Source organism: Salmo trutta, chromosome 10, assembly GCF_901001165.1.
Source record: "Salmo trutta chromosome 10, fSalTru1.1, whole genome shotgun sequence".
Lineage (NCBI taxonomy): Eukaryota > Metazoa > Chordata > Actinopteri > Salmoniformes > Salmonidae > Salmo > Salmo trutta.
The window spans coordinates 29,897,010-29,922,688 of NC_042966.1; the positions used below are offsets into that span (position 1 = coordinate 29,897,010).

General features: G+C 43.5%; 1 protein-coding gene across 1 annotated transcript in view; it reads right to left on the bottom strand.

Moving 5' to 3' along the window:
* The window catches only part of LOC115200822 (lutropin-choriogonadotropic hormone receptor-like), a 54,241-nt gene that overhangs the window by 21,419 nt on the left and 7,143 nt on the right, over positions 1-25,679 (bottom strand). Inside the window, exons 3-9 of the mRNA XM_029763948.1 lie at positions 11,548-11,622; positions 10,971-11,045; positions 10,724-10,781; positions 10,416-10,432; positions 4,032-4,109; positions 3,592-3,660; positions 1,619-1,693 (exon numbers count right to left, since the gene is read on the bottom strand). Coding sequence (XP_029619808.1) covers positions 1,619-1,693; positions 3,592-3,660; positions 4,032-4,109; positions 10,416-10,432; positions 10,724-10,781; positions 10,971-11,045; positions 11,548-11,622 — 447 coding nt within the window. The remainder of the gene's footprint in view (positions 1-1,618; positions 1,694-3,591; positions 3,661-4,031; positions 4,110-10,415; positions 10,433-10,723; positions 10,782-10,970; positions 11,046-11,547; positions 11,623-25,679) is intronic.

The following is a 25,679-nucleotide window of genomic DNA, read 5'->3' on the forward strand; positions in this document are numbered from 1 at the left end:
ATCCCGGAACATGTTCCAGTCTGTGATAGAAAAACAGTCCTGTAGTTTAGCATCTGCTTCATCTGACCACGTTTTTATAGACTGAGTCACTGGTGCTTCCTGCTTTAATTTTTGCTTTTAAGCAGGAATCAGGAGGATAATTGGTTGGGCGCCCGAACACTGCTGACATTTCTTCCGGCGCAATTTTGCGACCTGCAGATTGGACTTTTCTAGGATCTTTTATTTCATGAATCATGGGAACAACATTTGACATGTTGTGTTTATATTTTTGTTCAGTATAGATTACAGCATGCCTGTGTCAACAAGCATCAAACTTGTTTTATTGAATTTTTAATGAATAATCATTAAGAAACCTCTCCAGGATTAGACCCACCCATTGTATTACACACCATAAACCACAAGGTCTCTATGATAACAGGTCTCAGTAGTCAGATTTAGTGTCCATGTAATCTTTATATGTACTGTATAACTAATGTGTATCTTTGACGTTGCCAGTTATAGATAGGGAAATAGGAAATACTGGGGCTCTATGGAGGTCAGTGTGGCAGGAAGAATCCCACTGGGCACACAAATAAAATACATTTTTATTTGTCACATGCTTCGTAAACAACAGGTGTGGACTAACAGTGAAATGCTTACTTACGTGCCCTTCCCAACAATGCAGAGAGAAAGAAGATAGAGAAATAAAATACAATAATAATAATAATAATAAAAGTAATAATACTGTAGATACACAATGAGTTGCCTATACGATAACTTGGCTATATGCAAATGGTACCAGTACAAATGGTACCAGTACAAATGGTACCAGTACAAAGGGTACCAGTACAAATGGTACCAGTGTGTCAAAAAAGGTTTGCGCAAAAAGGGTCAATGCCGATAGTCCAGGTAGGTTATTTGGTTAACTATTTAACTAAGTATTTAGCAGTCTTTTTGCTTGAGGGTAGAAGCTGTTCAGGGTCCTGTTGGTTCCAGACTAGGTGCATCGGTACCGCTTGCTGTGCGGTAGCAGAGAGAACAGTCTATGACTTCGGTGGCTGGAGTCTTTGACAATTTTTAGGGCCTTCCTCTGACACCTCCTGGTATCGAGGTCCTGGATTGCAGGGAGCTCGGCCCCAGTGATGTACTGCAATGTACACACTACCCTCTGTAGCGCCTTGCAGTTTGATGCCAAGTAGTTGCCATACCAAGCGGTGACACAGCCAGTCAAGATGCTCTCAACGGTGCAGCTTCAAAACTTTTTGTGGATCTGAGGACACATGCCAAATCTTTTCAGCATCTTTAGGGGGAAGAGGCGGTGTCATGCCCTCTTCACGACTGTGTTGGTATGTGTGGACCATGATAGATCCTTAGTGATGTGGACACTGAGGAATTTGAAGCTCTTGACCCACTCCACTACAGCCCCGTTGATGTGAATGGGGCCGTGCTCGGCCCTCCGTTTCCTGTAGTCCATGATCAGCTCCTGGTTGAATCACGTTGTTTCCACGTCATTTCAATGAAATGATGTGGAACCAACGTGGAATAGACGTTGAATTGATAACTGTGCCTAGTGGGATGATTATATTATAGGAATGGACTGTATTGAAGGTGAATGTTACATAAGGAAGTATTCACTTACAGCACAGTTGGCCCTGACGCTCCCTCAAAGGCATCTTCATGGATGTTCCTCAGATACCTGTTGTCTTTCAGAATCCTACACGAGAAAACCATCACATGATACACATAGTATTAAATCATGTTTGTCTTTATCACAATGGAAGTTATATACTTGCAATATATGAGTGGAATATGGGTGTTTTGCTTTTGCATTCTGATGTTTGACACTTTGTTTTCTCTTCTCTAAAACCTAGTAGCCTATACTTTTTCTATGGATGCCCAACAGATCCTCAGCTCTACTAACTAAGCTTTGTTTGTTTAGACTTATTTTTTTGTGATCACGTTTTTATTATTTTCAATTAGGTACACAAAACAGGTACACATGGACAAGGAAACAAGTGACAAGACCGAACAAGACAAACAGTTCCCACCCCCCACCCCACAGGATTTCCTCAACCCAAAGTTAGATTAGTGGTTTACAATAGCAGTATTTTTACAGAGTCAGAAGTTGATGAAAGAGAAAATATGTTTCTTTCACTCACCCCATGCATGCGTCCTACAGATATTTCCATGGTTGGGGTTTGAGGAAAATTACATGTTGGACAAAACTCTTGTCCAATTAGTCACAGTACTACAAACAGAGAGGTCTTTCTTCCACAATGCATGGGAAGGGATTGGTTTATGAGTAATTTTCAGAGAATGTAATTTAGAGACTAGTCCCTGTGTATTACTATGAATAAATCATTTGTGGATAGGATGGATAGACCATTCTATGCACTCAAAAGTATTTTTACAGAGTCATAAGTTGATGAAAGAGAAAATGTTTCTTTCACTCACCCCATGCATGCGTCCTACAGATATTTCCATGTTTATAATGTCCATGAATGATAACAGCCACTGCTGTCTGCTTAAAGAATGAGGAGCCTGCCAATGTGAGGCTATCATCTTCTTGGCTGCTGTTAACCCAGCCAGCCAAATACGTTGCTGTTTGACAGATGGGTCTAAAGTCGTGTCATCATTTAACAATAAAATAGATGGTGAACATTTCTAACCACTATGTCAATGAGACCGGATGAAACAACCACAGAAACGTAAAACCCCTGGGCACTCACAGACCATATGAAAATATATGCCAGGAGCCCCCTGAGGGTACAGTGAGCAATTTGGGGATTGTCTAGCTTTCACCTTGAATAGTTTGCACGGTGTGCAGTAAGTTCTATGGGCAAAATTGTAACGTATCATTTGGTGGTTGGGGTTTCTTGAGGAAAATTACATGTTGGACAAAACTCTTGTCCAATTAGTCACAGTACTACAAACAGAGAGGTCTTTCTTCCACAATGCATGGGAAGGGATTGGTTTATGAGTAATTTTCAGAGAATGTAATTTAGAGACTAGTCCCTGTGTATTACTATGAATAAATCATTTGTGGATAGGATGGATAGACCATTCTATGCACGCAAAGGAAGTGCCAGGGCTGGCTCCCAGTGGGTGGACCTGGCTCCCAGTGGGTGGACCTGGCTCCCAGTGGGTGGGCCGAAATCCATAGATTAGGGCCTAATGAATTTATTTAAATTTACCGTTTTCCTTCTATGAACTGTAACTCAGGAAAATCTTCGAAATTGTTGCATGTTGCGTTTCTATTTTTGTTCAGTAAATGAATGTTTCGACTCATTGAAAGCGATTCTGGCGAGATCAAGATGTTTGCATCCCGCCGCCACAGCGTGGCACATAAAGTAAACAACATGGCACCCACTCAATGTTGTGTCTTCCAAAACGTTATTTTACTGGTACATCGAGTTTCTTTGATTAACCAAGCCTTTGATACAACTCTGAAATAACAGCAACAAAGGGTTAGCAAAAATCACAAGAGTAGCTCCTGTTTAGATGTTGTGTGAGTGCAAGCACGTGTTTGTGTGTGTTCAGGCACTTCATTGTAAGAACCGAATCTAAGCAGTAAGCGGACGAAAAGGTTCATTGTTTGAGGGGAATACGTACAGTTTATCCAGCTTTGTTCCGTTGAAAGCGTGCGACTTGATTTCCTTGAATCCATTTTTTATAATTTTCCTGACAAAAACACATTTTCGCACATTTCATTTCAATTGGTTGTTATTGTCAGCTTGACCGATTTACAATTGCTTACATACAGCAGAAATGGATTGAAAAACGTAATTCACAAGTGCTGACCTAAACCCTGGATTTGATGAAAATGATCATGGTTACCGCAATCAATTAGTTGAGATTTAATGAAATCAGCAGTGAAACAATTCTTACATTAAACACCCAGATGAGAATTTTCTTATCAATGATCTAAACACGTGGTGAGACAAAATGAAATCTAAGAAATGTATTAATTTGCTCACGAAAAGTGGATACCCTATAGTATGGCTGTTTGGAGTATGGCTCCAAATAAGTAAAAGTATTGGACTCATACTCACATGTACACACTCTCCTGTGTGATCCCTTGAAAGACATTGGCAGGTATACTGTGGAGCTGTATGTTGTCTCCCAGCTCACTGCACACAGAGGATAGGAGAGAAGAGGAGAGAAGAGGATAGCAGAGAAGTGGAGAGAAAATCAAAAGAGGATAAGAGAGAAGAGAAGGGGAGAGAAAATAAGAGAAGAGGATAGGAGAGAAAAGAAGAGGATAGGAGTGAAGAAGGAAGAGAAAAGAAGAGAAGGTTTAAGGTTTCATTTATTTGCACCAAAGAAAATAAGTGATAAACAACAATACAGATGAAAACAAATAAAGATAAACAATGTGCAGGTTGGAAGCCCAAGGGAATACATAAAAACCACACCACAACAAAAACTATATACAAAACATAAGTCAAAAAATTTAAAAGCTTTGTTAAAACAGATAACAAAACCCACTAATCATAAATGTACAAATGAACCAATCAGCAATCACAAAAAAACTAAAACAGTATATGCTTTGTTTAAATGTGTGTACATGTGTAGATAGATGTGAGAGTTGGGTAAATTAAGCTATAGTATAGAGTTAGGAAGCAAGCCTGATGAACCAAACCACTAATCTTTCTGATGATACCAACAGATTTCATTACTTTACAGCAGACAAATTGAATATGATGTTTCCAGGATAACTTTACATCAATTAGAACTCAGAGGAATCTAGTGGATGTGACTTGTTCAATTTCATTCCCACCAATTGAGACTCTGGCTCCTTTTTTATTTACAATATTTCTTATTCTTACCAGCGAATACAATAAAGTTGGATTTTTTTTACATTTAAAGATCATTTGTTTATCTAGAACCACTCAGAAAATGTGGCCATGCCTGAGTTGGCTTCATTAATTGGTCAATCAAAATGCTTGTGTGATAAAATCATATTTCTATCATCAGCAAAGAGAGTGGGAAGTACGGTAGAAGACACAGCAGCAAGGTCATTGATATACTGTAGATTAGGAATAACAAAGGTCCACTTATCAAACCCTAAGGGACGCCACAGGATATCTTGGCCCTTGTAGATGCACAGCCGTTTGCATAAACAAATTGTTCTCTATCATGAACTATATAACCAATTATATGTATAATCATGAAAACCATATTAATGCAGTTTAGAAAGTAATATTTCATGATCAACCGTGTCAAACGCTTTGGATAAATCTAAAAAGATGCCAAGAGTGTGTTCATTGTTTTTAAGGGCTGTAAATATTTTATCTACAAGTTGCAAAAAAATCCATATCTGTGGAGTAGTTTTTACGAAAACAATATTGGTGTTCATATAGAATACAGTGCTGATTTAAATTATACACCAATTTTTCTAGGATTTCAGAAAAACATAGTACAGATATCGGGCGATAATTTGTAAATTATCTTGGATCCCCAGATTTATAGTGGGGGATAATTTTGGCAATTTCAAAATCTTTAGAAACAATACCAGCTTGCATAGATTTGGTGAAGATATACGTTAGAGGCTTAGTGATCGAGGAAGACACTGATTTCACCAGAGGCACAAATCTCATCATGACCTTCTGCTGATATCTTTAAGTTACCAATTACCTCCATTACATCAGGAGGATCAAACTGAAGCAGAGAAGGGAAATGTCCCTTAATGACTAAAATGTAAATGTAATCCAAGGGATTTCCATCCGTTTTCAAAATGTTATTTGACAGTGTCACATGAGTTGACGCTGAAGAGACGAAGCAGGTAAGGGGAGTAACACATTTAATAAATAACGGACATGGAACGAGACAGGAACAGCGTCAGCAAACTAATAACACAAACAAAAGACAATGCAGCAGCGGGGAACAGAACTGGGGAACTGACAAATATAGGGGAGGTAATAATAGGTGATGAGTGAGTCCAATATCGCTGATGCGCGTGACGAGGGAAGGCAGGTGTGCGTAATGGATGATAGGAGTGCGTGATGCAGGGCAGCCTGGCATCCTCAAGCGCCGGGGGGGAGCGGGAGCAGAAGTGACAGTACCCCCCCCCCCCCCTCTAGGGGCGCCGGTTGGGGTGTGGGAGCCCAACGAACCGGCAGGAGCGTGAGAGCCTGGCGATCCGGCTGAGGCAAGATGCCTGTCGATCCCGCTGCAGAGAGGGAGCCCGAAGATCCGGTGGAGTGTGACGTGGGATGGGAAGCCGCCGAGCCAACCGAGGCAAGGACACCTCTTGAGCCAGCCAGGGCGTGAAAGCCCGATGGGCTGGCTTAGGCACCCCCGGTTCCATCGGCGGCGGAATCCACCCCGACGTCACCAACAAAACAAAAAAACTCCCGGACGGCTGGGCGAACAAGAATTGACGATCCGGCTGAGGCCCGACGTGGGATGGGCGCCATCCGAGCCAACCGGGGCAAGGAAACCTCTCAAGCCAGCTAGGGCGTGGAAGCCCGACGAGCTGGCTAGGCACCCCCGGTTCCATCGGTGGTGACCCAGAGCCGATGCCACCATACCAACCGGAACGCCAGTACTCCCCGATGCTTTCTGTGTTGGCTGCTGCATTCTGTCACATGAGTTGGCGCTGGAGAGACGAAGCAGATACGGGGAGTAACACATTTAATAAATAACGGATATGGAACGAGGCAAGAACAGTGTCAGCAAACTAATAACACAAACAAAAGACAATCAATGCAGCAGCGGGTAACAGAGTTCGGGAACTGACAGATATAGGGAAGGTAATAACAGGTGATTAGTGAGTCCAGGTGAGTCCAATATTGCTGATATCCGTGACGAGGGAAGGTAGGTGTGCATAATGGATGATAGGAGTGCGTGATGCAGGGCAGTCTGGCACCCTCAAGCGCCAGATAGGGGGGAAGAGCGGAAGCAGACGTGACACAGAGGAACCCACATTCACAAAAAAAGTTATTAGATTCACATGAAAAAACATCAGGATCACTATAGGTCTTGTTTCCAACAATAAATTGAGATGGAATAGTTGTAGATTATTTTTTCTTATTCAACAGTTGATTGATGATTTTCTAAGTTGACTTCATATTATTTAATGGTTCTTGGAATTTGTTAGTAAAATATATTTTTGGAGATATCCGAAGTAGGTGAGTACATCTGTTCTTAGAATTTTTGTCATTTGCAGAATTCAGGGGAGAGGGATTTGAGAGAAATGTTATACAACTAAATACAGAGTTGAAAGACGTGTGTAACGGTCGTCGTGAACACAGGACCAAAACGCAGCGGGAATATGAATGCTCATCTTTTTAATATTGAGAAAAGTGAACACTTACAAAATAAACAAAACAACGACTACACAGTTCCATAAGGCAAAGTAGCTATACAGAAAACATCTACCCACCAAAACCCAAAGGAAAAACAGGCTGCCTAAGTATGACTCCCAATCAGCAACAACGATATACAGCTGTTCCTGATTGAGAGTCATACCCGGCCGAAACAAAGAAATCCCAAACATAGAAACACGGACATAGAATGCACCCAAATCACACCCTGACCAAACCTAAATAGAGACATAAAAAGGCTCTCTCAGGTCAGGGCGTGACAATGTGAGAAAAGTCTGGTAAGCAGACTCCACATCGGCCTGATTATAAACATTTTCCCATTAAATATATTCAATCAACATCTTAAAGCGCTCACAATTATTGCATTGTTGGTTAAGGGCTTGTAAGTAAGCATTTCACTGTAAGGCCTACACCTGTTGTATTCAGCGCATGTGACAAATACGATTTGATTTGAAAGACTTATGTTACATATTCCACATTGAATGCTACTAATCATTCACATCTGTTAATTTCCAGCTGCCAAAGAGAAGTGGACATTTTAAAAGTGGTCAGAAATGTCAGTTTAAAGGAAACCTGTATTAGCCACATTATTTAAAGAATTTGTTAAAATATTCTCAATAAGGGTGTCAGATGAACTGGTCAGATAGCTGCAGTATAAAGTATTTCAAATGTCAGATGTCAGTGAGTGGTTCTCACTTTTAAATACATTTATCTTGTAATCACCCAATAGAAAAAATCTCCATTAATAATCAAATCCAAGGTTGATGCAAAGATATTAATAAAACTACCAATGTCAGAATCGTGTGGCCGATAGATGCATCCAATACCACTTTTTATCAACCAAAAAATGAACAGGAGGGAATTTCTATGAAAAGAGATTCAATGTCATCAGATGCAAGTGCGAGGTCCTCTCAAACAAATAATTGAAAATGTTCATGAAAAAAACTCGAGGTTCTACAGTGGTGAACAGCATTTTAAGGAGACATGTCATAAAGAGAAGAGAAAAGGATAGGAGAGCAGGGATAGGAGAGAAGAGGAGAGCAGAAGAGAAGAGAAGAGAAGAGAAGAGGAGAAGAGAGACGAGTGAAGAGAGAAGAGTGACGAGAAGAGCAGAAAGAAGCAAAGAGAAGAGAATAGAAGAGATACTAAATATCATTCCCTGGTCACAGGATGTCATCACAAAGACCAGGGTCAGTTCCTTTTCAGTGAAGAGAATTAGAATAGTAGAGTCACATACAACTGGGATTGGGTGTATATTATCTTAAAATGGATATAGCTATATTATCATTGTATATTTAAGCAATAAGGCCCGAGGAGGTGTGGTATATGACCAATATATCACGGCTTAGGACTATTCTTAAGCATGACGCAACATGGAGTGCCTGGACACAGCCCATAGCTGTGGTATATTGGACATATATCACAAACCCCTGAGGTGCCTTATTGCTATTATAAACTGGTTACCACCGTAATTACAGCAGTAAAAATAAATGTTTTGTCAGACCCGTGGTTTACGGCCTGATATACCACGGTTGTCAGCCAATCAGCATTCAGGGCTCGAACATTAAGAACATACAGCTGGCGGGTTATACACTCTATCGGCAAGACAGAACAGCAGCCTCTGGTAAGACACGGGGCGGGGGACTATGCATTTATGTAAACAACAGCTGGTGCACGATGTCTAAGGAAGTCTCAAAGTTTTTCTCAACACTCAATGAGCTGTATTCCGCCATAAGCAAACAGGAAAACGCTCATCCAGAGGCGACGCTCCTAGTGGCCGGTGACTTCAATGCAGGGAAACTTAAATCAGTTTTACCAAATTTCTATCAGCATGTTAAATGTGCAACCAGGGGGAAAACATTTTTAGACCACTTTTACTCCACACACCGAGACGCATACAAAGCTTTCCCTTGCCCTCCATTTGGCAAATCTGACCATAACGCTATCCTCCTGATTACAAGCAAAAATTAAAGCAGGAAGCACCAGTGACTGGCTTTATAAAAAAGTGGTCAGATGAAGCAGATGCTAAACTACAGGAGTGTTTTGCTAGCACAGACGTGCCCTTTCCCACCTGGACAAAAGGAACACCTATGTGAGAATGCTATTCATTGACTACAGCTCAGCGTTCAACACCATAGTGCCCTCCAAGATCATCACTAAGCTAAGGACCCTGGGACTAAACACCTCCCTCTGCAACTGGATCCTAGACTTTCTGTCGGGCCACCCCCAGGTGGTGAGGGTAGGTAACAACACATCTGCCACGCTGGTCCTCAACACGGGGGCCCCTCAGGGGTGCGTGCTCAGTCCCCTCCTGTACTCCCTGTTCACTCATGACTGCACGGCCAGGCACAACTCCAACACCATCATTACATTTGCTGATGACACAACAGTGGTAGGCCTGATCACCGACAACGATGAGACTTGGCCATGTGGTGCAAGGAAAACAACCTCTCCCTCAACGTGATCAAGACAAAGGATATGATTGTGGACTACAGGAAAAGGAGGACCGAGTACGCCCCCATTCTCATCGACGGGGCTGTAGTGGAGCAGGTTGAGAGCTTCAAGTTCCTTGGCGTCCACATCACGAACAAACCAACATGGTCCAAGCACACCAAGAGAGTTGTGAAGAGGGCACGACAAAACCTATTCCCCCTCAGGAGTCTGAAAAGATTTGGCATGGGTCCTCAGATCCTCAAAAGGTTCTGCAGCTGCACCATCGAAAGCATCCTGACGGGTTGCATCACTGCCTGGTATGGCAACTGCTCGACCTCCAACCGCAAGGCTCTACAGAGGGTAGTGCGTACGGCCCAGTACATCACCGGGGCCAAGCTTCCTGCCATCCAGGCGGTGTCAGAAGAAGGCCCTAAAAATTGTCAAAGACTCCAGCCACCCTAGTCATAGAGTGTTCTCTCTGCTACCGCACGGCAAGCGGTACCGGAGTGCCAAGTCTAGGTCCAAGAGGCTTTTAAACAGCTTCTACCCCCAAGCCATAATACTCCTGAACAGCTAATCAAATGGCTACCCAGACTATTTGCACCCCCCATACACTGCTGCTACTCTCTGTTATCATCTATGGATAGCCACTTTAATAACCCTACCTGCATGTACATAATTACCTCAACTACCTCGATACCGGCGCCCCTGCACATTGACTCTGTACCGGTACCCCCTGTATATAGCACCCGCTATTGTAATTTACTAATGCTCTTCAATTATTTGTTTTTCTTATATCTTACTTTTTTGTTGTTAGTATTTTCTTAAAACTGCGTTGTTGGTTAAGGCCTTGTAAGTAAGTATTTCACTGCGCATGTGACAGATAACATTTGATTTGAACCACACAGTTTATAATATTATCTAATCGAATTTTAGGTTGGTCAAGTTCTGGATACGTACAGGAAGAAGTACTCCAGTATGACCAGGGAGGAGATGGTGGAGAAGTCTGGAAAGTGTATTATTCCTGTGTTACAGATACTCCTGGAAGAGAGAAAAGAGAAGAGGGGGAAAGAGGTCAAAAAAAGTGGGTGAAAATGTGTGTGTTACAAAGCTGTGACAGCATTTCATCAAGTAAATAAAATGCCAAAATGGAATATTGACAAACTGAGTTGTTGTAGCTGGAATTACAGTAGTATGGTAACTAACAATAATATTGGAATAAAAGCTTACAGGTATCTCAGCCTGGGCAGATCAGTGAAGGCCCCCTTCTCTATACTGATCAGATTTCTGATGTTCTGTATCTGTCTAAGGAATAAAGGAAAGCATCACAATAAACATTTATTTAAAAAACTTTAACATTGATTTCCAATATCCCAATCAAGTAACATATTTTTACTCATGATAAGTGCACTTGTGAATCATACTTTTACATGTTTTTGTTACAGTAATATTCTGTCCAGGAATGAAGAGGATTAAGTAAATAAATAATATTCTGCATGCATTGTTGTGTTCAATCCAGACATATGGATTTAGAAAAAAGTTCAAAGACCCACAACAAAATCCTCAAATAAACCACAGTCTATTACAGTAACTTATTAGGGTAGAAGGATACACATATTAAGAAAATGTAAACACAGTCAAATCCATAGCCTCCAATCGAATGAAATGTTATCTCACCAATTAAAACCTTCAGAACTGGGAGAGGAACATTTTGTAATGTGTGTGTGTGTGTGTGTGTGTGTGTGTGTGTGTGTGTGTGTGTGTGTGTGTGTGTGTGTGTGTGTGTGTGTGTGTGTGTGACACTTACATCTCAGTCAGGCTGTGGAGAGAGAGGAATGCATGGTTTCTTATGTACCTGGTGCAGTCACTCTGAGATATCTCACTGTAGCAGAAAAAAGACAGCATAAGGTAAATTAACATTCTAAAGGAATATTCTCCTTAATCATAAAATAGAGACAGAATATGCAGAGAGTAAACTGCAAATGGATCACAAAGTGAAATGAGAAGTATTCTGATAAGGCCAACGGGAATAGGATCAGAGAGGCTCTAGTGACATGCCCTTGACAGTTTCCTGTCTTCCTGATGATGCCCTTGCTACCCTCCAACCCATCCCCCATTCCAAATCAACCTTCCACACCCTCTCAACCCCTTTCTTCTATTGTTAATTATACTTTTTTTATAGAACTCCGTACGTTTTACCCTTCCAGTCCACCGTACCACCCACTGATATGTAATTAACCAACACTTTTCTTTAGATAGCCTTTTAGATTCCATCTTAAACCAGATAATTAAACCTAGCGACCCACTCTGCTTATATTTTCCCTTAGCCCTGTGTGAGAGTGTGTGTGTTTGTGTGTGTGTGTACCTCTCTTCTTAAGTTGTTGCATAACATCTTAATTACTGTTACTTTTGTGAAACGATTAAAAAGCCATTTCATTTCAGAGCATCCTCACACATGGAGGAGAGGCTGAGCCATGATTTCCAGCCAATGTGAGTCATCCATGACAAGACAATACTATCTGAACTCCACCACAGCAAATTAGCCAGTGTGACCTAGGACTGGATTAAATCAGATTGACATCGGCATATTGGTTGTTTTGGTGGTGTCGGAGGTGGAACTGGGTTCGAGCTATCATATCCACAAGCGGCGCGTTGCAACCTACTATGATCCGACAAATCCCATGCTGCCGTGTTAGAAATTCATGCAGCCGTGTTACAAATTCAAAAACTCAAATTAGACTGATAGGCTATAAATCCCACATCCAAATTAACATGAAAACATGCAATGGCCTAACATCAATGGTTTGACATTTGAGAGTCATTATTTCTCACATAAATGCAGCCTACACTTTCTAGCATCGTTTTGAACTTTAACGCAGTAGGGATAATAAGGAAGTGAGTGGTTTGTGACACATGAGCAGCAGCTTACCGATATGTCAGTTTTAATCACGGTAACACCTCCAACACCGTCAAAACATCTGCTATGTGGATGTCGGCCAAAGCTGGTTAACACTGGATCTGATTGAATCTATGCCCTAGTGTTGATTTTTCAGTGTAACATTTCTAGAGTTGCAAAGTCTTGATTCAGGAGTTGATTTAACACTGCATCAGATAACATTGTCCCACTCAAGTGTAAAATTAACTTTATCGTTACACCCACTATGTGCATAACACTGAAACATGAATGGGGTCAGTCAGGACAGAAACATTTACTGCATCACCATGAACTTGAAGACATGAGTTACACAGGGGTCATGTAGGCTATTTGTTAACAGTGTCACTGCCACTTGAGCATAGGAGATTGAAGTGACATCACATCATAATGGAAACATAAAAACAAAGCCTCCATCGATGCACTACTGCTAGGATTAAAAAAATGATCATAACATGATGTGAGCCAGGCCTGGCCCACTTCTGGACCGCAATTCCAAGTGGTAACTGGGATACATAGTAAATGGTAACCTTGCAGATGTGGTGGATACATCATACTCCAAGATGGCGTAGCAGTGCAGACGTGTTTTGTTCGTCCTCTCGTCTACTTTTGTATTTTTCGTCCTTTTTTTGTATATATTTAAATTTTATTTTCAATCTCTTTTCCATTTTAAATCAATTATACCTTTCGGTAACCTGCCTCACCCAATGTGATACGGAACCGCTATTTCTTTAGACCTTATAGCCAGAACCACCTAGCCATCAAAGCTAACCAGCTAATTAGCTACTAGCTATTTAGTCATTGTTAGCCACTGCTAGCAGCCTTTTACCTTCTGCACAGATACCAGCCCTTTTTTTTTGCCTGGATAATACTTGCCAGCCTACCAGTATTGGACTGTTTCTCCACTACTCCACCGGATCCTTACTGTAAGCTCTGGACCTTAGCACCGGATCACCGCTGCTACCGAGTGGCTATAGTGGCTAATGCCCCTGCCCCGAAGCTAGCACCAGTTAGCCGTGAGCCAGGCACATCTCCTGGCTAGCAAATTAAATTACTACAACTACAATACCTCTTTCGCCATCTGGCTTGGATCCTTTGTCGACACGGCGCCCCGCCGCACCACCACGACTGGTCTGCCGACGAATACTCCAACCGCTGTGCCTTCAACCGGCCTCTGTCGGACGTCGGAGCAGACGCTTCTACTAGCCCCGGGCTGCTAACTTTATACGCCGTGTCGCCCGCGTGCTAGCGTAGTAGCGACTAACTTACTCCGCGGCTCCCCTTTTCCATTTATTGCTGTCCCCTGGACACTATGATCACTTGGCTACATAGCTGATGCCTGCTGGACTGTACATTAATCACGGTACTCCATTCTGTTTATTTTTGTTTATCTGCCGGCCCCAGCCCCCAACTCAGGCCCTATGTGTAGATAACCGACCCTCTCTGCCCATTCATTGCCATTTTACCAGTTGTTGTTGTCTTATCTGATTAGCTGTTGTTGTCTTATCCATTGTTGTCTTAGCTAGCTCTCCCAATCAATACCTGTGATTGCTTTATGCCTCGCTTTATGTCTCTCTCAAATGTCAATATGCCTTGTATACTGTTGTTTAGGTTAGTTATCATTGTTTTAGTTTACAATGGAAGCCCTAGTTCCACTCATCATACCTCTGATACCTCCTTTGTCCCACCTCCCACACCTGCGGTGACCTCAGCCAGTATAACCAGCATGTCCAGAGATGCAACCTCTCTTATCATCACTCAGTGCCTGGGCCTACCTCCACTGTACCCGCACCCCACCATACCCCTGTCTGCACATTATGCCATGAATCTATTCTACCACGCCCAGAAATCTGCTCCTTTTATTCTTTGTCCCCAACGCTCTAGACGACCAGTTTTGATAGCCTTTAGCCGTACCCTCATCCTACTCCTCCTCTGTTCCTCGGGTGATGGGGAGGTAAACCCAGGGCCTGCGTGTCCCCAGGCACCCTCATTTGTTGACTTCTGTGATCAAAAAAGCCTTGGTTTCATGCATGTTAACATCAGAAGCCTCCTCCCTAAGTGTGTTTTACTCACTGCTTTAGCACACTCCGCCAACCCTGATGTCCTTGCCGTGTCTGAATCCTGGCTAAGGAAGGCCACCAAAAATTCTGAGATTTCCATACCCAGCTACAACAATTTCCATACCCAGATTGCAACAGGAGTTGCAATCTACTGCAGAGATAGCCTGCAAAGTTCTGTCATACTTTCCAGTTCTATGCCCAAACAGTTCAAACTTCTAATTTTAAAAATGAATCTCTCCAGAAATAAGTCTCTCACTGTTGCCGCCTGTTATCGACCCCCCTCCGCTCCCAGCTGTGCCTTGGACACCATATGTGAATTGATCGCCCCCCCATCTAGCTTCAGAGTTCGTTCTGTTAGGTGACCTAAACTGGGATATGCTTAACACCCCGGCAGTCCTACAATCTAAGCTAGATGCCCTCAATCTCACACAAATCATCAAGGAACCCACCAGGTACAACCCTAAATCAGTAAACATGGGCACCCTCATAGACATTATCCTGACCAACTTGCCCTCCAAATACACCTCTGCTGTTTTCAATCAGGATCTCAGCGATCACTGCCTCATTGCCTGTTTCCGCTATGGGTCCGCAGTCAAACGACCACCCCTCATCACTGTCAAACGCTCCCTAAAACACTTCTGTGAGCAGGCCTTTCTAATCGACCTGGCCCGGGTATCTTGGAAGGATATTGACCTCATCCCGTCAGTCGAGGATGCCTGGTCGTTCTTTAAAAGTAATTTCCTCAACATCTTAGATAAGCATGCCCCTTTCAAAAAATGCAGAACTAAGAACAGATATAGCCCTTGGTTCACTCCAGACCTGACTGCCCTTTACCAGCACAAATCATCCTGTGGCGGACTGCAATAGCTTTGAATAGTCCCTGCGATATGCAACTGTTCAGGGAAGTCAGGAACCAATACACGCAGTCAGTCAGGAAAGCAAAGGCTAGCTTTTTCAAGCAGAAATTTGCATCCTGTAGCTCTAACTCCAAAAGGTTTTGGGACACTGTAAAGTCCATGGAGAACACGAGGACCTCCTCCCAGCTGCCCACTGCATGGAGGCTAGGTAACACGGTCACCACCAATAAATCCATGATAAACGAAAATTTCAATAAGCATTTTTCTACGGCTGGCCATGCCTTCCTCCTGGCTACTCCAACCCCGGTCAACAGCTCATTAAAATGCAAATGAATTTATAACACTTTTGACATGTGTTTTTCTGGATTTTTTTGTTGTTGTTCTGTCTCTCACTGTTCAAATAAACCTACCATTAAAATTATAGACTGATCATTTCTTTGTCAGTGGGCAAACGTACAAAATCAGCAGGGGATCAAATACTTTTTTCCCCTCACTGTTTGCTAGGTAAAGCTCCACCTTATCTTAGCTCACTGGTCACGATAACAACACCCACCCGTAGCACACGTTCCAGCAGGTATATCTCACTGATCATCCCCAAAGCCAACACCTCCTTTGGCCGCCTTTCCTTCCAGTTCTCTACTGCCAGTGACTGGAGCGAACTGCAAAAATCGCTGAAGCTGGAGACTTATGTTTCCCTCACCAACTTTAAACATCAGCTATCTGAGCAGTTAACTGATCGCTGCAGCTGTACATAGTCCATCTGTAAATAGCCCACCCACCCAATCTACCTACCTCATCCCCATACTGTTTTTATTTACTTTTCTGCTCTTTTGCACACCAGTATCTCTACTTGCACATCATCATCTGCTCATCTATCACTCCAGTGTTAATCTGCTAAATTGTAATATATATATGATGAATGTACAGTCATGGCCATTTTTGACTCCAACCTAAGTGTATGTAAACTTCCGACTTCAACTGTATATCATCATATATATATACATATATATATACAGTATCTCACAAAAGTGAGTACACCCCTCACATTGTTGTAGATATTTGAGTATTTCTTTTCATGTGACAACACTGAAGAAATGACACTTTGCTACAATGTAAAGTAGTGAGTGTACAGCTTGTATAACAGTGTACATTTGCTGTCCCCTCAAAATAACACAACACACAGCCATTAATGTCTAAACCGCTGGCAACAGAAGTGAGTACACCCCTAAGTGAAAATGTCCAAATTGGGCCCAAAGTGTCAATATTTTGTGTGACCACCATCATTTTCCAGCACTGCCTTAACCCTCTTGGGCATGGAGTTCACCAGAGCTTCACAGGTTGCCACTGGAGTCCTCTTCCACTCCTCCATGACAACATCACGGAGCTGGTGGATGTTAGAGACCTTGCACTCCTCCACCTTCCGTTTGAGGATGCCCCACAAATGCTCAATAGGGTTTAGGTCTGGAGACATGCTTGGCCAGTCCATCACCTTTACCCTCAGCTTCTTTAGCAAGGCAGTGGTCGTCTTGGAGGTGTGTTTGGGGTCGTTATCATGTTGGAATACTGCCCTGCGGCCCAGTCTCCGAAGGGAGGGGATCATGCTCTGCTTCAGTATGTCACAGTACCTGTTGGCATTCATGGTTCCCTCAATGAACTGTAGCTCCCCAGTGCCGGCAGCACTCATTTTGCCCCAGACCATGACACTCCCACCACCATGCTTGACTGTAGGCAAGACACACTTGTCTTTGTACTCCTCACCTGGTTGCCGGCACACACGCTTGACACCATCTGAACCAAATAAGTTTATCTTGGTCTCATCAGACCACAGGACATGGTTCCAGTAATCCATGTCCTTAGTCTGCTTGTCTTCAGCAAACTGTTTGCGGGCTTTCTTGTGCATCATCTTTAGAAGAGGCTTCCTTCTGGGACGACAGCCATGCAGACCAATTTGATGCAGTGGGCGGCGTATGGTCTGAGCACTGACAGGCTGACCCCACACCCCTTCAACCTCTGCAGCAATGCTGGCAGCACTCATACGTTTATTTCCCAAAGACAACATCTGGATATGACGCTGAGCATGTGCACTCAACTTCTTTGGTCGACCATGGCGAGGCCTGTTCTGAGTGGAACCTGTCCTGTTAAACCGCTGTATGGTCTTGGCCACCATGCTGCAGCTCAGTTTTAGGGTCTTGGCAATCTTCTTATAGCCCAGGACATCTTTATGTAGAGCAACAACTCTTTTTTTCAGATCCTCAGAGAGTTCTTTGCCATGAGGTGCCATGTTGAACTTCCAGTGACCAGTCAGTATGAGGGAGTGTGAGAGCGATGACACCAAATTTAACAAACCTGCTCCCCATTCACACCTGTAACACTAACGAGTCACATGACACCGGGGAGGGAAAATGGCTAATTGGGCCCAATTTGGACATTTTCACCTAGGTGTGTACTCACTTTTGTTCCCAGCGGTTTAGACATTAACGGCTGTATGTTGAGTTATTTTGAGGGGACAGCAAATTTACACTGTTATACAAGCTGTACACTCACTACTTTACATTGTAGCAAAGTGTCATTTCTTCAGTGTCGTCACATGAAAAGATATACTCAAATATTTACAAAAATGTGAGGGGTGTACTCACTTTTGTGAGATACTGTATATATATATATGATGATGTCGTGTCTTTGGGCACCATTAAACTGAAGACATATTTATCAAAATAACTCCCAGTTATTATTATTACGCGATTAAACTGATTAATCGTTTAACTGTAATTAACTAGGAGATCGGGGCACCAAGGAAAATATTCAGATTACAAAGTTATAATTTTCCTAATATAACTTTCCTATATTATAACATTATATATTATATTATAGTATAGGCCGATTTATCTTCTGGTTTAAATGGTGTATTTTACCTCGCGTCCAGTCTCATTACAAACGTCGTAAATTGTTGTATCTGCACGAACCCGGCCTTCACTAAAAGTCATCCATACATCAATTGTCTTAAAATCATTTATTTACTAAACTAAGTAATTCACAGAAAGCATACAAACAGTTGGTTATCGTTACAAAGCATTGGTGGAGTAATGTGCCCTAGTGGGCTAAACAGGCATGGCGGCCTGTTAAACAAATAAGGGGGGTGGGGGCAGCGGAGAAGGCACACAGAGTTGATAAATATAAAAATATATATGCTAATCCTTTGCACATGAACGCTCACTCACTCGGGAACAATTGCAATCAATATATATTTACGCTCAGTGTGTTGTTGGGATCCTTGTTGGAGAGTTTTTGTCCTGTTGGAGAGTTTTGTCCGCGTTCTCTCTCTCTCGGTTAGAATGGATCTTTCAAAGCGACATTCATTTATGTCGTTATAGAATGGATGTTTCGTCGGTCTTCGCGTTCGATGATATCGAGTACTTAGCTGCAGACTAATAATTAATATCAAAGACTTGTTCTTATTCTGTCGGTATCGATAGTCTAAAAGTTACCCACGTGGTGTAGTTAACTTTCAGTAGAGGAATTGGATGGTCAAACCTATTGGCCAACTCGTAATGGAGTGGAGGCCTGGTCCTGTCTGTGTCCCTGGGGGGTGTGCCGATGACTGATTTAAGCTTTGAACAGAAATACATTCTATCACATTAACATCAGTACATAGCATCTCAACGTATTCCAAATAGCTTTATCCTTATTAATACATTTTATACAACCATTTAGATGCAAGTCCCATAGCTGAGGCTATTATATAAACAGTATTATGGTAATATGGCTATATTGTCTCTTCTGAGTATCACAAAATTGTACCAAGCGGACCAGTTCGTAGCTGGATTCTTCACCGATCTTTTATACCTTCTCCAGAACATAAATGTCGTTCGGTTCCCCAATTCTCTGAGTTGGAAGAATTTCCTTTGTCTCTCTATGAAACCCCTCTGTGTCACAACTGGGCCACGAGGCAGGACATTCTCCTTTGGAATTTTTACAACCCCTTCACACAGGGCCTGGGTGGGGGGAGGTAGGTTGGGGGATGGTGCAAGGGGGAGGGGGTCAACTGTCCTCCCTGTACTCAAAGAGGGCAACGTCATGACAATGATATACAGTTGAAGTCGGAAGTTTACATACACTTAGGTTGGAGTCATTAAAACTCGTTTTTCAACCACTCCACAAATTTAATGTTAACAAACTATAGTTTTGGCAAGTCGGTTAGGACATCTACTTTGTGCATGACACAAGTATTTTTTCCAACAATTGTTTACAGACAGATTATTTCACTTATAATTCACTGTATCACAATTCCAGTGGGTCAGAAGTTTACATACACTAAGTTGACTGTGCCTTTAAACAGCTTGGAAAATTCCAGAAAATGATGTCATGGCTTTAGAAGCTTCTGATAGGCTAATTGACATCATTTGAGTCAATTGGAGGTGTACCTGTAGATGTATTTCAAGGCCTACCTTCAAACCCAGTGCCTCTGCTTGACATCATGGGAAAATCAAAAGAAATCAGCCAAGACCTCAGAAAAAATATTGTAGACCTCCACAATTCTGGTTCATCCTTAGGAGCAATTTCCAAACAGCTGAAGGTACCACGTTCATCTGTACAAACAATAGTACGCAAGTATAAACACCATGGGACCACGCAGCCGTCATACCGCTCAGGAAGGAGACACATTCTGTCTCCTAGAGATGAACATACTTTGGTGCGAACAGTGCAAATCAATCCCAGAACAACAGCAAAGGCCCTTGTGAAGATGCTGGAGGAAACAGGTACAAAAGTATCTATATCCACAATAAAACAAGTCCTATATCGACATAACCTGAAAGGCCGCTCAGCAAGGAAGAAGCCACTGCTCCAAAACCGTCATTAAAAAAGCCAGACTACGGTTTGCAACTGCACATGGGGACAACGTCCTCTGGTCTGATGAAACAAAAATAGAACTGTTTGGCCATAATGACCATTGTTATGTTTGGAGGAAAAAGGGGGAGGCTTGCAGGCCGAAGAACACCATCCCAACCGTGAAGGACGGGGATGACAGCATCATGTTGTGGGGGTGCTTTGCTGCAGGAGGGACTGGTGCACTTCACAAAATAGATGGCATCATGAGGAGGAAAATTATGTGGATATATTGAAGCAACATCTCAAGACATCAGTCAGGAAGTTAAAGCTTGGTCGCAAATGGGTCTTCCAAATGGACAATGACCCCAAGCATACTTCCAAAGTTGTGTCAAAATGGCTTAAGGACAGCAAAGTCAAGGTATTGGAGTGGCCATCACAAAGCCCTGTCCTCAATCCCATAGAAAATTTGTGGGCAGAACTGAAAAAGTGTGTGCGAGCAAGGAGGTCTACAAACCTGACTCAGTTACACCAGCTCTGTCAGGAGGAATGGGCCAAAATTCACCCAACTTATTGTGGGAAGCTTGTGGAAGGCTACCCAAAACATTTTACCCAAGTTAAACAATTTAAAGGCAATGCTACCAAATACTAATTGAGTGTATGTAAACTTCTGACCCACTGGGGATGTGATGAAAGAAATAAAAGCTGAAATAAATCATTCTCTCTACTATTATTCTGACATTTCACATTCATAAAATAAGGTGGTGATCCTAACTGGCCTAAAACAAGGCATTTTTACTAGGATTAAATGTCAGGAATTGTGAAAAGCTGAGTTTAAATGTATTTGGCTAAGGTGAATGTAGACTTCCGACTTCAACTGTAGCTTAACATGAGTTGACAAGTACTAAGTATTCTTTGTGGTGAGGATACTTGGGATTCAGCCTCACCTGGCCTCAACCTCTTGGTTGACAGCAAACTGACCTTCCTGCCACACCATCAGGTCAGTAAGAGTGACAGAGATCAGCCAAAGTAAGTTACTGTGTATTTTACAATAACTACTTGCAGCAAGCTGAACATAAATTATAATAAAATAAGCATGAACTAGGCTGGGCGATATGGCCAAAATATCATATCACAATATTTTTTATGTTTTTGATGGTATTTGATGTTTTGGAATAATTTAAATTCTAAATATGCTTTATGCGTAGTTCATGACCCTAGGGTGGCAACACATAAATTATAAGTGATTTCAATGGGGCATTCTACATTCTGATTGTTTTATACTGTTCAATCCAACTTCAACCCCAAAAATGTTTCAGCATTTTCAAAAATATTCTGCATTTCCTGCACTCATGTTATAATTTCTGCACTTTGTCACGTAGGGCTGCATGATATGGGTCAACAATCTAGACCTAATTAATTGGTGAACTGTTGGAATCATATAAATATAATGATTATTCAAATTCTATAATTGGATAGCATGCAGCACTTTAAATACATTGTTTTTTTTAGGAACTCAGTCTGAGTCTCAACTTTTGCAAGGTAGAATTGTAGAATACACAAGGTGCAATATCGAAATATGGTTGTGCACCAACAGTTTTTCTCTTGTTATGTCAGTCACTAATAGTCACTCAATTATCCCACATCAGCTAAACTGTTTAATATGGGTAAATTAGTCTAGCATCCAGCTATCTAAACACACAGTAATCAAGGTCAAATGATTTCCCTACAAAACCATCAACTCCCTACTACATCATCAACTCCCTACTAAACCATCAGCTCCCTAATACACCATCAACTCCCTATTAAACCATCAGCGCCCTATTACACCATCAGCTCCCTAATACACCATCGACTCCCTATTAAACCATCAGCTCCCTATTAAACCATCAACTCCCTATTAAACCATCAACTCCCTATTAAACCATCAACTCCCTATTAAACCATCAACTCCCTATTAAACCATCAGCTCCCTATTAAACCATCGACTCCCTATTACACCATCGACTCCCTACTACACCATCGACTCCCTACTACACCATCGACTCCCTACTACACCATCGACTCCCTACTACACCATCGACTCCCTACTAAACCATCGACTCCCTACTAAACCATCAACTCCCTATTAAACCATCAACTCCCTACTAAACCATCAACTCCCTATTAAACCATCAACTCCCTACTAAACCATCAACTCCCTGCTACACCATCAACTCCCTACAAAACAATAAGCACCCACTTTTCCCATCTGGTTCCACCCACCTTGTGTAAGAAAGATGGCTTAGTAAACCATGTTTGCGGCTTTTGTTCAGTGTGCTAACAGTCTTGTGTCTCACAAGAAACCAGGGTTTGATACCCAATCAGTCACATTGAGACTTTATTATGTGTCTATGAGACTGAAAAACAAAAGTGACTAATGAAATTCATTATGAAAACTGTGATGCTATTTCTATCCACACAATGCCTTATATTCAGACCAAGACCCTCTATGCTGTTCACTGTGTATGTTTGTATGCACAAATAGTAACTTTGGGCTGCATTGTGTGTGTCCCAAGTGGCGCTCTATTCCCTAACTATGACCGATGAAGTCTACTTTATCTAACTACACTGAACAAAAATATAAATGCAACAATTTCAAAGATTTTACTGAGTTACAGTTCATATAAGGAAACCAGTCAATTGAAATAAAGGAATTAGGCCCTAATCTATGGGTTTCACATGACTGGGAATACAGATATGCATCTGTTGGTCACAGACACCTTAAAAAAAAGGTAGGGCGTCAATCAGAAAACCAGTCAGTATCTGGTGTGACCACCATTTTCCTTATGTGGCGCGACACATCTCCTTTGCATAGAGTTGATCAGGCTGTTGATTGTGGCCTGTGAAATGTTGTGCCACTACACGTCAATGGCTGTGCGAAGTTGCTGGATATTGGCGGGAACTGTAACACGCTGTCGTACACGTCGATCCAGAGCATCCCAAACATACTCAATGGGTGACATGTCTGGTGAGTATGCAGGCCATGGAAGAACTGGGAAAGTTTCAGCTTCCTGGAATTGTGTACAGATCCCTGCGACATGAGACCGTGCATTATCATGCTGAAACATGAGGTTATGGCAGCGGATGAATGGCATGACAATAGGCCTCAGGATGTCATCACGGTATCTCTATGCATTCAAATTGCCTTTTATAAAATGCATTTGTGTTCATTGTCCGTAGCTTATTCCTGCACATTACAGAGGTAAAGAAGCCGGACGTGATGGGCCTGGGCTGGCGTGGTTACACATGATCTGAGGTTGTGAGGCCGGTTGGACATTCAATTCTCTGGCAACAGCTATGGTGGACTTTCCTGCAGTCAGCATACCAACTTCACGCTCCCTCAAAACTTGAGACATCTGTTTAATTGTGTTGTGTGACAAAACATTTTAGAGTGGTCTTTTATTGTGCTCAGCTGTCACAGGCGTCGTAGTGAACAGACCAAGGCGCAGCGTGTTGAGTGCTCATCCTTTTATTTTAAATGGAAACACTTCACAAAGAAAAAACAAAGGTATACAAAACATACTAAACAGAAAGCAACCACCCACAAAACCCAATGGAAAACAGGCTGCCTAAGTATGGCTTCCAATCAGAGACAACGAAAGACACCTGCCTCTGATTGGAAACCATACTCGGCCACACATGGAAAATGAAACATAGAAACAGAAAACTAGAACAAATTCCCCTAGAAACGAACCAACCCCAAAACAACCCCCCTGCCACGCCCTGACCATTCTACTATGGCAAAATGACCCTTTTCACTGGTCAGGACGTGACAGTACCCCCCCCCCCCCCGAAGGTGCAGACCCCGACTGCACCCTAAACAAAAAACCCACAACAACAACCCCAAACCTAAAGGGAGGGTGGCCACCGTCTACGACGGTTCCTGTGCTACACCCACCCCTTCCGCCAATCCTCCAGCTATGGAGGTGGCTCTGGCTCCGGGCGTAGCCCCCGTTCTGCGCTGCTGACCACCGCGGGAGGCTCTGGGCTGCAGACCGTCACTGAAGACTCTGGGCTGCAGACCGTCGCTGAAGACTCTGGGCTGCAGACCGTCGCTGAAGACTCTGGGCTGCAGACCGTCGCTGAAGACTCCGGGCTGAGGGGCGTCGCTGGAGGCCCCGGGCTGCAGACCGTCGCTGGAGGCCCCGGGCTGAGGGGCGTTGCTGGAGGCCCCGGGCTGAGGGGGGCGTCGCTGGAGGCTCCGGACTGGAGAGCATCGCTGGAGGCTCCGGACTGGCGAGTGTCTCTGTAGGTTCCGGACTGGGGACCTTCGCTGCAGGCTCCGTGCCATGGATCATCACTACTGGTTCCGTGCCATGGATCATCACTGGAGGCTTTGTGACATGGATCATCACTGGAGGCTCCGGACTATGGGTTATCACTGGAGGCTTCGTGCCATGGATCATCCCTACCGGCTCCGGGCCATGGATCATCACTGGAGGCTTCGTGCCATGGATTAACCCTACAGGCTCCGGGCCATGGATCATCACTGGAGGCTTCATGCCATGGATTATGGCTGGAGGCTTCGGACCGTTGATCATTACTGGAGGCTTCCTACGGGGAGCTGGAACCGGTCTCACCAGACTGGGGAGACGCACAGGAGACTGGGTGCACAGAGCAGGCACAAGGCACGCTGGGCTGTGGAGGCGCACCGGAGGTCTGGAGCTCAGGGCTGGCACACCCCGTCCTGGCTGGATGGTCACTGTAGCCCGGCACGGGCGGAGCGCTGGCACAGGGTGAACTGGGCTGTGCTGGGGAATGAGGGCTGCCGTGCGTAGAGCAGGCGCAGGATAAACTGGGCCGAGGAGACGCACTGGCGCCAGATGCGTTGAGCCGGCGCACTTCCTCCTGGCTGCCGGCCAACTCTCGCCTGGCAACGCTGCGGAGCCCGTACCGACCACACCGGACTGTGTGTGCGGATGGGCGAGATAGTGTGCATCACCCCGTAATGCATTTCTCGCCCCTCAGCACGCCCGCTCCGCAGTGCCTTCTCTGCCAGTACCATTTCCCGGAATCTCGCGTCGAACTCAGCGCTTGACTCCTTTATTGGCTCCGGTTTGCTCCACGGCTCTCTCCTGTACGCCCGGGAAGTTAGGGCGTACAAGAGGGGGCTGCCTCTCAGCCTCCTCCTGCCGTTCCAGCCGTTCCTCCCAGTAACGCCGTTCCGCCTTCGCTGCCTCTATCTCCTCTGGCGGGCGGCGATACTCTTGTCCACGGTCCTGCC